The following is a 12596-nucleotide window of genomic DNA, read 5'->3' as shown; positions in this document are numbered from 1 at the left end:
AGCGTCATTGGCCTGAACAGGTGAAGGAGCTTCTGTTCTGTTCAGGGAGCGAGTCTGTCGCTGTAAACAGTGTTATTAGTAAGTCTCCTGAGGCGTGTGGCCGAGCGGAAGCCGTGTTGACCCGGTACAAGGACAGACCTCGCTTTACGCCTTTGACCGCTGCTCTGACGAGACCTCAGTTTCCCCCTAGTGAAGTGAGTATGAAATGCAACCATCCGATTCTTGGGAAGATTGAGGACAGGCGCCCAGTTCCTGGTCCAGAGGGCACGGGCCTTCAGGGAACGTTACTTCCTTTGTCTTTTTCGAGACCCAAAGGGGACCGTCCCCAAGGCTCTGCTGGGATGAGGGCTGCCTCGACACGTTTAGCTCCGCTGCAAATTGGAGGTCCACACTCACCAGTGAGTGGGTTGGTTTTGTTTTTCTTTTTCTTGAATTCAGTTACATTTTTCCCCGTCAGCTACACTATTGAAAAAGTTAAATAGCGCTAAGGTCTTACAGGGAAAGAGAGGGTGCTCTTCCTGACCGCTGTTTTCTCAGAGCTCTTAGCTCTGGGATTTCCCTTCGCGTTTCTGCGTAACAGATTTATCACTTCGTGTATCAGTTTTAGACGATGTCTTTTGGCTTCCTGTTATAGCCAAGAATTTCGCTTTCATGCCTGTCCTCTCCCCTTCCATTCCATGCTCCTTTTATACCCTTATTTTAAATTGAATTAACAAATAGCATTTATGTGACCACAGCTTTATACGTAGCTCATTTTTACAGAGTTAGGTCAGATGCCGTAATTTTCATTCCTTTCCCGTTCAGCTTCATGTTCATCCTGCAATGTCTGATTGCCTTTTGATCCCTGCCTGTTCTTCTTACCATCCACAGTTCTTGATGTTTTCCAGCTGCCATGTTACGGGACTAAGACATTCTTCTGTGTTCCCCATTTTCCCCAGAATCTTTCCTTCTGGAGCTCTCGCTTCTTCTCTGCTTTGGACCAGCCCAGCTCTGGAATTCTTTGCCAGATCTGAGATTTAAAATCTTGTGTCTGTCAGTTGTCATTTTGGACAAGTCGTCGGAGTTAGAGGATATCAGGAACCTGACCAAGAGACGGTCAGGCCCTTTGAGCTGTGCAATCTCGATCAGCTTATTTCCTCTGCTGGCAGTTTCTCCATCTTCTTAACTCACGGGTGGCCCCGAGGTTAAAGTGAAGTTATAATATGGAGAAGCTTTGGAAGATGTCCTGAGTAGAAGCGGACAGCTGGCTCACCCCCCGCGACTTGCTCTTACCGACTGCGTATCGAAGCCTCGGGGAGAACCCGCACCTCCGTTTCCACTTACGCCCCACAGACACTCTCTCTCCAGGGAAGAGGAGCCCCAGCCCCGAGTCTAATTCATGTTTCTATCCCCGTGTAAGCATCACCTTGCCGATGTAGAATCCTAGCTGTCTGGTGACGCGGATTGCTGTGCTGGTGTAACCAGCCGAGGCTTGCTGTCGAGTGCAGGCACACGTTCTGCCCTCGGCCTTAGTTTTCATATTTATGACCTCCACGCATGCGGTGATCCACTGTGGAGGTAGGGACTTCCGGTAGGGACTAGCATACGTGTGTCCACATGTTTCCCGTGAATTCTCTGTCGGCCACAACAGAAAACTTGGTAACAGCACGTGCACGTTTTATGTTGTTCTCCTTTAGATCAGTCCAGAGTGTTTGTGAAGGTTTTCACGGAAATCGACCGGATGCCCCAACTTCTTGCGTACTACTACAAGTGTCACAAGGTGAGAGGCTGTGGGTGCGTCCTTCTGGGGAGCGCTTAGAAGGCCGGCCTGGCACCTCTGCTTTCTTAGGTGCAGGCGAAGACCGCCTCCTGGCGCTGCCCGTTTTCTCTTAAGTACCAGTAGGGGGTGCTGTTGTTCCAGCCTGTGGATTCACTTCATCGCCCGTTGGAAAAAGAGTCCTCAGTTTCACTCTCTTTTATTATATTCATGGCTGGATTTCATTTACAAACTGGAAGTTGTGCTGATTTTTCCCATGTTTGTATTGTCAGGGAGATCTGTGTCTTAAGCTTCACGAGCTGTCAGTAAGCCATCGAATTGAATACATTCTGTCGGGCTGTCGAAGTTAGGTTCTTGAAACCTTGACGGCTTCCTTCCAGTCCAGTGCTCACGTGTGGTTAAAGCAGTAGTGGTAGCACGTGAAGCTAAAACGCACACTCACGCAGACCCCTAAGTTCTGTTCAGAGTGGGGGAGCCTGCCGAGCGGAAGTACATTGATTGGCCTCTTGGGGCGAGATGGAAGGAGAAAAGATCACTTTAGAGGGAGACAGATTCAAGCTTTGATTGACGATCAGAACAGGTTAAGTGGAAGCGGTTTGGGTTTTTTCCTGCCTCTTTTTGAAGTGCATGGTCATGAGTGGGGCCGTGACTGGGCAGGAGAGGAACCGCGTGCGTGGCGTGCCTTGGTAGCAGGGCAGGGCAGCGTGGTTTGCGTGGGCAGCAGGTCTTGGCGTGGCCCTTACGGCCCCTTGTTCTGCCTTTGCAGGTGCAGCTCTTAGCAGCCTGGCAGGAGCTGTGCCAGAGTGACCTGCCTCTGGACCGGCAGCTCAGCGGACTGTACGACGCCTTGCTGGGAGCATGGCACACGCAAATCCAATGGGCTACGCAGGTAACAGCTCGCTTGGCTTCTGGGGGGAGCAAAGCCTGTGGTGACGAGGGACCGGGGGCAGCTCTGGGAGCTGACTGTCAAGGGCAGAGCTCCGCTTCCGGCCCCTCCCCGTGTGCTGCCCCCGCTGCGGGGGTGAAAGGGTAAAGGATCGGTTTCCAGACCCAAGGCCGGAAAACCTTTAGGTCTCAGTTCCAACTCTTATCGTCATTCTTATCTGTATCTTAAATGGAATCTAATGTGACAGCAGTTGCTTGTTATTCAGCAAGGAGCCCTTGCAATTCCTGGAGGCCGTTATCTTCTGATCGCAAAGCAGGAGGCCCTCAGTCAGGTGGTGTTCGAGTGAACAAATTGTTTTTATCTTAACTTGGGATAAAATTGACCTGGTCTGAAGGTAGTGAGTGCCTTCTGTTCTCACAGTACCTCAAGGCTTAGAGGAAAAGTGTCATGATTTTAAAGGCCACTCGCACTTAGGGCGCAGGTGAGATGGGGCGTTTCAGCATTTCCCCTACTGTCCCCAAATCTCTGGGCATTTCCAGCCAGAACAGGTGTGACTTGTCCCCCTGTCTGCAGGCCAAGAGGTGCCCTGGGTCCTTTACAAGGCAACAGGTTACCTTCCTTCCAGGTGATGGCTGACTGGGCCTGTTTATGGTGCGGCTTATATTTTTTTCAAAATTAGTTTAGAATCATTCTTCAAATGTTTGTCATTCATTTGCCGGAATGAACTTGACTAGTTGGAGAGAATTCTTCATACGGAGTCATGGCATGCAAGGTGGTTAAATTACTCTTCCCCGCCCCGGTTTTTTCCTCCTTGAACCAACCTCATTCAGACTTTTAAAATTAAAGGAAAAGAAAAATGAAAAACAATGTCCTGTAGAAGTTGCACCGTTTTTATGGGACCCTGAATTTTCAATGACCCTGTCCATCCATACTCAGTGGTTTTGTTTGTTTGTTTTTTTGTTTTTTGTTTGTTTTAAAGATTTTTTATTAGGGAAGGGGAACAGGACTTCATTGGGGAACCATGTGTACTTCCAGGACTTTTTTCCAAGTCAAGTTGTTGTCCTTTCAGTCTTAGTTGTGGAGGGCGCAGCTCAGCTCCAGGTCCAGTTGCCATTGCTAGTTGCAGGGGGCGCAGTCCACCATTTCTTGCGGGAGTCAAACTGGCAACCTTGTGGTTGAGAGCCCACTGGCCCATGTGGGAATCGAACCGGCAGCCTTCGGAGTTAGGAGCATGGAGCTCCAACCGCCTGAGCCACCGTGCCGGCCCCCATACTCAGTGTTTTTGATGCACAAGTTTTAAAAATGTTGATGTTGTCCAATTTATCGATTTTTTTTTTTTCTTTTGTTGTCTATGCTTTTAGTGTCATACTTAAACTATTGCCGAATCCAAAGTCATGAAAATTTTCCCCTGTGTTTCTTCTATAGTTTAGCTCTTAATGTTTGTGTCTGGTTAATTTTCAGTTAATTTTTTTACACAGTGTAAGGGAAAGGTCCAGCTTCTTTCATTTGCATGTGAGTATCCAGTTTTCTGAACACCATTTGTTGATAAGCTTGTCTTTTCTCCATTGGCTGGTCTTGGCACCCTTGTTGAAAATCGTTTGACCGTGTACGGAAAGTTTATCTGTGGGCTCTGTGTTCTATTCTTTTGGTCTGTGTGTCTGTCCCTCACTGTTTTGATTATTGGAGCTTTGTAGTAAGTTTTGAAATCGGGAAGTGTGAGACCGTCAGTGTTGTTCTTCCTTCTCAAGATTGTTTTGACTATTTTGCATCATCCCCTGAAATTCCATATGAATTTTGGGATGGGTTTTTCTGTTTCTCCAGAAAACATCAGTGAGATTTTGATAGCGATTGCATTGAATCTGGAAGCTTTGGGTAGGGTAGTATTATCATCTTAACAGTATTATGTCTTCCAATTCATGAACATGGGATGTTTTCCATTTTATTTATTTCTTCCTTAATTCCTTTCAGCAGTGTTTTATTGTTTTCAGTGTACCAGTCTTTCAGCTCCTTGGTTGTATTTATGTCTAAGTATTTTATTCTTTTTGATGCTATTGTAAATTGAATTGTTTTTTCAATTTCCTTTTCAGATGGTTCATTGTTAGCATACAGAGACACAACTAGGTTTGGTATGTTGATTTTATATCAACACAGCTTTGTTGAATCTGTTAACTCTTTTTAACAGTGTTTTTGTGAATTCTTTAGGGTTTTCTACATATAAGATTGTCATTTGTGAACCGAGATAACTTCTTTCTTTCCAATTTGGTTGCCTTTTCTTTTCTTTTCTCTTTTTCCCAATTGCCCTGGCTAGAGCAATGTGTTGAATAAAAATGGAAAAACAGGCATCCTGGTCTTGTTTCTGATCCTAGGGGAAAAGCTTGCAGTCTTTCGCTATTGAGTATGATGGTAGCTCTGGGTTTTTCATATATGGCCTTTATCATGTTGAGGAAGTTTCTTTCTATTACTAGTTTATTGAGGTGTTTTTTTTTTTTAATTGTGAACTGGTATTGAATTTTTCAAATGATTTTTCTGTATTAACTAAGATGATCATTTTTCCCCCTTTATCCTGTTAGTGTGCTATATTACATTGATTAATTTTTGTGTGTTGAACCATCCTTGCATTCTGGAGCTCAACCTCACTTGGTCAGGGTGTATAATCCTTTTCATGTGATGCTGAATTTGGTTTACTGGTAGTTTGTTTGGGGTTTTATATGCGTATTCATAAGTGATATTGGTATATGATTTTCTTTCCTTTTAGTGTCTGTCTGGCTTTGGTATTGGGTAATGCTGGCTACATAGAATGGCTTAGGAAGTGTTCTGTCTTAGTCTGCTCCGGCTGCTATAACAAAGTACCACAGATGGAGGGCTTTAAACAACAGAAATTCATTTGCTCACAGTTCTGGAGGCTAGAAGTTCACAATGAAGATGGCAGCAGGGTTGGTTTCTTCTGAGGCCTCTCCCCGTGGCTTGTGGGTGGCCATCCTTTCCCTGTGTCCTCATACGGTCTTTGCTCTGTGCACATGTCTGTGTCCTAATCTCTTCTTATCAGGACACCAGTCACATTGGATTAGGGCCCATGATACCTTAGTTGCCTCAAGTACAGTCACATTTTGAGGTATTGGGGTGGGGGTTGGGCTTCATATGAATTTTCTTTGGGGGGGGATCACAATTCAGATGACATAGTATGTCCCTTCCTCTTCAGTTCTTTGGAAGAGTTTGGGAAGGATTGGTGTTAATTTTTCTTTAAATGTGTGGTAGAAATTAAGCAGTGAGGCCATCTGGTTCTGGGATTTGTTTTGTTGGGAGGCTTTTGGTTACTGATTCAATTTCTTTACTAGTTATAGGTCTGTTCAGATTTTCTATTTCTTCGTGAGTCAATTTTGATAAATTGTATTTCTGGTAATTTGTCCATTTTATCTAAGTTATTTGATTTGTTGACATATAGTTGTTTATAATATTCTCTCATAATGTTTTTTATTTCTATAAAATTGGTAGTAATGTCCCCACTTTCATGTCTGATTTTAATAATTTGACTCTTCTCTCTTTTTTTTTTAGTCAATCTAGATAAAGGTTGGTCAATTTTGTTTATCGTTTCAAAGAACCAACGCCTAGTTTTGTTGAGTTTTTAAAATTGATTTTTCTGTTCTCTGATTTGTCTCCACTCTAATCTTTATTATTTTTGTTCTGCTGCTATTGTTGGGTGTAGTTTCTTCTTTTTCTGGTTCCTGAATGTGTACAGTTATGTTATTGATTTGAGTTTTTTTTTTTTTTTAAGATTTTATCGGGGAAGGGGATCAGGACTTTATTGGAGAACAGTGTGTACTTCCAGGACTTTTTTCCAAGTCAAGTTGTTGTTCTTTCAATCTTAGTTGTGGAGGGTGCTGTTCAGCTTCAAGTTGTCCTTTCAGTCTTAGTTGTGGAGGGCGCAGCTCAGCTCCAGGTCCAGTTGCCGTTGTTAGTTGCAGGGGATGCAGCCCACCATCCCTTGCGGGAGTCGAACCGGCAACCTTGTGGTTGAGAGGATGCACTCCAACCAACTGAGCCATCTGGGGAGCTCAGGGGCAGCTCAGCTCAAGGTGCCGTGTTCAATCTTAGTAGCAGGGGGCGCAGCCCACCATCCCTTGGTGGGAGCCCGCTCTCCAACCAACTGAGCCATCTGGGGAGCTCAGCGGCAGCTCAGCTCAAGGTGCCGTATTCAATCTTAGTTGCAGGGGGTGCTGCCCACCATCCCTTGTGGGATTCGAGGAATCGAACTGGCAACCTTGTGGTTGAGAGCCCACTGTCCCATGTGGGAATCGAACCGGCAGCCTTCGGAGTTAAGAGCATGGAGCTCCAACCACCTGAGCCACCGGGCCGGCCCTATTTCTTCTTTTTTTAATGTTTGTGTCTATAGCTATAAGTTTCCCTCTTAGCACTGCTTTTATTGTATCCCCTAAGGTTTTTTTTTTTTTTTTTTTAATTTATTTTTAATTTATTGGGGTGACAATTGTTAGTAAAATTACATAGATTTCAGGTGTGCAATTCTAAGTTTTGCTATGTGGTGTTTTCATTTTCATTTAGCTCAAGGCATTTTCTAATAAAATTTTGAATTTTCTGATTTTTATAGTTTTTAAACTTATGCTTTTTTTGGCCTTAGAGATACATAAGAACAGTTTTTATCTTGTTTCATGTTTGTGTGTGGTTATGTTATGATACAAGCATTAAATCACCTGGTGGGAGGGGGTCTGCGAGTCCCCCCCGAATTCACTGTGTGCAGTATTCGAGTTTTGTCCGCGACACCCACGGTCTGTAAATGGGGAAAGCCTTAGTGATAAGTGAGGCTAGAAGAGAGAGGAGGCTCTGGGACACTGCCCCCGGGGTCCTCCGTCCTCCCCTAGGCTCTGTATGCAGAGCGGGGCAGGGGCTGGTGTGCAGGTGTCCTCAAGGTCCTGGGCTCTGGGCAGCCGGCTGCTCTTCTCCGCATCCGTTTGTACCTGCTGTCTTCCCACTGTCCCTCTCGCCAGTGTGACAACCGTCTCAATCCTTTGTTTTCGAGATGTGAGAATAGTCAGGGACTCGGGGCCGGGGTGGGCGCGAAGTAGCTCGTTGTCCTGGGCAGGTCGCAGGTCCTGCCGGTGCCCGTGGCTTTGCGAGCCTGCTCTCGTCTGCGTGCGGGAAGCATGGGGCTGCCGCTGTGGACGGGACCCTGGCAGCGGTGCAGCGGGTGCGCCGTCGCTCGCCTGTGCTCACAGACACGCCTCTCTCACCGCAGGTTTTCAAGAACCCCCATGAGGTGGTGACGGTGCTGCTGATTCAGACCCTGGGGGACCTGGCGCCCTCGGTGCCCCTGTGCCTGCGCTCCGCTGTGGAGCGGGCGGGGCCCGAGCTGGAGCTGTGCAAGCTGCTGGAGCTCTACGCTGCCACCGTCCAGTTTGCCAAGGGGCTGGAGGTGGCACTGCTGGCCCAGTCACGTGAGCGTCCCCCGGGCTCTGGCTCGTCCCTACTCATTCTTGTTGAGGCTTCTGGGGCCTGGTGACTGATTTGACAGAAACGAAGGGGTCATTGTTTGCCTTCTCAACAGACGGGGAAACCTTTTCCCTGAAAACATTGCCTTTACGACGATAGCTACTGCTTAGTGTAGTACCCAGCCCCAGTTCTGCTCGGTGCTTTACACGCTCGGGGGCAGTGCGGACCCTTCTCAGGGACTGAGAAGGCGACAGAGGCTGGTGGCATCAGTAGCAGCCAGCTGGCAGAGGCCCCCTCGGGAGAGTAGGGTCCTCTTCCTTTCAGGTTATCGTGAAACCTCAGATAATTCAACCTAAACAGTAAGTTGAAGAGAACAAATGGGTTAGAGGAGCTTTTTGATGTGGCAGCAAGTTCTGAGGGCAGGAGTGCTGTGTTGGGACTAGGGACTAGAGGTGGCTGCAGGGAGCGGGGGGCACCCCATCCTGTTTGGGCAGAGAGGGGGCTGTGTCTCCCCAGCTCTCCTCCTTCCACGGGAAAAGCATCATAATCTTTCAAGAAACGCAGGCCAGGTGACGTGTGCTGCTGTCAGACCAGGAAGTTCTTCAGGAAGGCCTTGTCCTGCCGGGTGGCTTTGTGTCACCAGTCGGCTTCTTTAATAGTCACCCTGTTTAATGACACTTGCATATAATTACCTCGGACATTCCAGGGAGTGTTTATTGTTCGGGTTCCTGGTGATTCACAGGTGTTTTTGGCACACGACTGGGCAGGCCTCCGTTGTGGGGGAGGCACGGTGCTGTGGGCAGCTTCCCAGGGACCGGGGTGCCTTTCCAAGTGGCCAGAGGGTGTTGGGGCCTTGGATCCCACTGGGACGAGTGGGTGAAGGTGGGCCGGGAGTGGGTGGCCCTCCTCCCACGGTCAGGGGCTGCTCTGAAGAGTCAGACACAGAAGCGCTTTGTTAGGCAGACGTCGCGGCTAAGACTTTTAATGATTCCTGTTGAGTTTTTCAACAGCATTCTTTTAAATTTAAAAATACTTTGGAAACATACACAAAAATTAAAAAAAGGATGAAAATGGTCCATAGCTTCATCTCTTAGAGAGAGCCACTGCAATATTCTGTCCTGTTTCCTCCCACTAATTAAATATAAATACACATGTTTCATAAATATGCATATACTTTATGTGCACGCACATGCATTTGTACATAGTTTTAAATATTGATTGTATACAATCTTATTATTTTTTTGCTCAAAATAATGTAAGGAGATTTTTCTTATGTCATTAAGTGTTTGATGACTGCTTTATAACTATGGGTCATTTGTAATTTTTTTTATCTGTTCTGGGAACAGTTTGTGTCAAAAAGCAGTAAAGCACAGAAAGAAAGAAAGAAAGAGAGAGAGGGAGAGAGAAAGAAAGGAAGAAAGGAAGAAAGAAAGAAAGGAAAATCCCTGCTTTACGAAAGAATGCCCGCAGAGAGATGTAGAAGGAAAGAGGGAATTAGGAAATGACCGGTTATGATCAGGGACGTAACGTTCGTTCCGGCGAGGGTGATCCGTGGTGCGAAAGCTGCTGGATAAACGCTCGGCTTACAGGTTGAATTGCTGTGCCCTAGACTATGCCCATTTAAATTTCTGAGGGCCACGTGTTTTGAATTTTTATGTAGTCGAGTGTAGGAATTGGGGGGATGCCCAGTGTATGGATGCTGTTTCTGCCCAGTCCTGGAAAGGCTTTCTGACAGGGAAAGGTTCCTGTGGTTTTTTGTCCAGGGCAGTACTTGAACTTGACCGACGAGCGTTCTCGCTTGAAGGGATCCTTAGCTGTGATGGGCTGTGGGCCCAAGGGGCTGGTGTCTTTCTGGGTCCTTTAGACAAACAGGACACGGAGCCCAGACATGCCAGGTAGTGACTGAAGTGACGTCACAGCTCCCGGGAGCAGCAGAGGCCGGTCAGCGGGAGGCATCACCGCTGAGAGACCAGGAGTCCCGGGACCTGTCCCTGTCAGTTTCCAGCACCGGGTTTCTGAGTCTGCTCATCGTGGCCTCTCCTTCCTAATTCCCTGCAGACGAGCCCAACTTGGTGAAAGTCACAGAACTGGTGGACGCTGTGTATGGGCCGTACACACCCTACCGGCTCAAGTACGGCGACCTGGAAGCCCAGAACCTCCTCATCGAGATCAGTGCGGTGCCGCTGGTATGTCTTCGGCCTGCCAGCTCGCCCAGGGCTCAGTCTGTCTGCCGGGAGAGGGCGGGGGGTGGTGGCCTGGAGCTCGTGTGAGGCGGCGTCAGGTGTGCAGACGGTGGGCACAGGACGCGGTCACGGCCTCGTGGGCGCTCGCCATCAGGTGTGAGGTGCCCGCACAGGTGCCCTCCCACTTTCTGCTTCAGGTTCCCAGTGATGGTCGTGCCAAACGAGAGGGGCCAGTTGATTATCCCTGATTTCAGGATGTCTTGCTACACAGTCTTTAGTTGGAGGGAGGTGAGCCGGTGGGCACCGCAGCCGGCATTATGGTCACCGAGGGGGCGCCCGAGGGCACGAGAGGCCACCTGCAGTACAGATACTAAGGCTGGCATTTCAGAACAGATCCTACGGTTGTTAAAATCTGCCACCTGCTGCCATTTTTCTGGTTTCTATGGACGTCCCCACAGGTCTGCTCCACTTCAGTGACGCTCTCGCCCCTGAAGGAAGCATTCTCTCTCCACCACCGTCGTTGGGAATGCCTGACGTGGGGAATTTGAACCCTAGCTTGAGCCACAGGGAGGGGGGCCATCTTAATCACAGAAAGAGGAAAGCTGAGCCGTACAGGCGTGAATGTCAGGATTTGATCCTGCTTTCCTGCCAAGGGGTCATTTCTGGGATCTCACTGGCCAGATGCTAGATGGGGACGGCCTTTCTGATGTCCGTGTCAAGTGGTTTTCCCAGGGGTCTGGAGGCTTCCCCATCTCATGTGTCCCCCCTTCTGTGTCTGTGCCCGCTGACCAGGAGCACGGGGAAGTCATGGACTGTGTGCAAGAGCTGGGCCACTCGGTGCACAAGCTCTTCGGCCTGGCATCTGCAGCTGTTGACAGATGCGTCACCTTCACCAACGGCCTGGGGACCTGTGGCCTGCTGGCGGCCCTGAAATCCCTCTTCACCAAGTAAGGCTGGGGGAAGGAGCCAGGGTCGGCCACGCGGGAGGGCAGCGTCTGTCCCAATAGCAATGCGTGGGTCCCCCGAGCCCGCTGGGAGCCCAAGGGGACACGCCGAAGGTGTGGGTCGCGGCTGTGTGTGTGGTGGGAACGTGGGCTGTGGGCAGAATGGGCACTGCCGCGTTTGCGGTATTTATTGATGAATTCTGTCTACGTGTACCAGTGTGGGTAGGTCTCAGAAGCATTGTTGAGATCTATAAACAAGTGGCAGAAGGATACGTCAAGTGTCCTAGAGTATGTAAAAAGAACTCACAAAAGATCGGGTATCTTTTCTGGAGCAGGGTTCAGAAGACTTTTTCTTAAAGGGCCAGATAGTAAGTGTTCGGTCAGTAGAGACATTTTGGGCACTGGCTTTGGTGGTGCGGAAGCAGATGGAGAGGACACGTCACTGAGCGGGAGTGGCCGTGTTCCAGCACAGCTTCCTTTACGGAAAACTGTGAGTGCCGCCGCCTGTTCTGTATCTTTTTTTTTTTTTTTAATACTTTAAAATGCATTATATGTTCTTATGAAATACCGGTTGGCAAACTTTAGCTCATGAGCCAGATCGGGCTCGCCATCTGTTTTTGTAAATAAAGTTTTATTGGAACACACCCATGCTCCTTCCTTGACTACCTCTGGCCTGTGACTCCTTTGCCCCGTGAGGGTAGAGTTGAGTGGTTAGGACAGAGACCTGGGGCTCTCTCAGCCTAAACTACCTGGACGTCACAGGACGAGTTTGCTGAGCCCTGACGTGGAAGTTCAGGCAGCAAACTCTAAACACTGGTTGTCTGCAGAGAAATGGGGAAGGACTCGGAGGATTTAGCTTTGCTTGTTTCTGATTTGTTAAAAAGGCGCATACATTCATGTATTTCGTGTGTAATTAGAAAAAAACCTAAAAACATGTACAAACATCAGTGTAAGTGAAAGCAGCCAGTCACAGAAGACCACGTGTTACGTGATTCCACGTGTGCGAAATGTCCAGAACAGGCAAACCTGTGGACACAGAAAGTAGGTTAGTGGTTGCCTGGGGCTGGGGTGAGGGGAGCATTTGGAAGTCATGGGGGATGACTGCGAAAAGTTAGGGGGGTTCTTTTAGGGGTGCTAAAAATATTCTAAAGTTGATTGTGGTGATGGTTGTACAACTCTGTGAACACTGAAGACCATTGAGCTGTACTCTGTGGGTGAATTGTGTGGATGTGAAAGAAAGAAGGGAAGGGAGGGAGGAAGGAAGGAAAGAAACAAATTAAGTTTAGTGAGAAAAAGCAGGAGAACGCAGCCCAGGGCTGGCTCTGACCTGTGGGACTGAAGAGGAAGGGCCCTCGGCAGGTGTCCCGGCTCCACCTGAGAGACAG

At 48.2% G+C, this 12596-nt stretch overlaps 1 protein-coding gene across 2 annotated transcripts in view; it reads left to right on the top strand.

The window, feature by feature from the left end:
• Positions 1-12596, top strand: part of COG7 (component of oligomeric golgi complex 7) — a 43083-nt gene that overhangs the window by 9050 nt on the left and 21437 nt on the right. For both annotated transcript variants that reach the window (XM_033101805.1, XM_033101804.1), the window contains exons 5-9: positions 1677-1759; positions 2523-2645; positions 7891-8089; positions 10143-10270; positions 11060-11214. In XM_033101805.1, the coding sequence (XP_032957696.1) occupies positions 1677-1759; positions 2523-2645; positions 7891-8089; positions 10143-10270; positions 11060-11214 (688 nt within the window). The remainder of the gene's footprint in view (positions 1-1676; positions 1760-2522; positions 2646-7890; positions 8090-10142; positions 10271-11059; positions 11215-12596) is intronic.

This window comes from Rhinolophus ferrumequinum (genome assembly GCF_004115265.2).
Source record: "Rhinolophus ferrumequinum isolate MPI-CBG mRhiFer1 chromosome 15 unlocalized genomic scaffold, mRhiFer1_v1.p scaffold_54_arrow_ctg1_1, whole genome shotgun sequence".
Taxonomy (NCBI): Eukaryota; Metazoa; Chordata; class Mammalia; order Chiroptera; family Rhinolophidae; genus Rhinolophus; species Rhinolophus ferrumequinum.
This window is presented reverse-complemented; position numbering and strand designations above follow the sequence as displayed.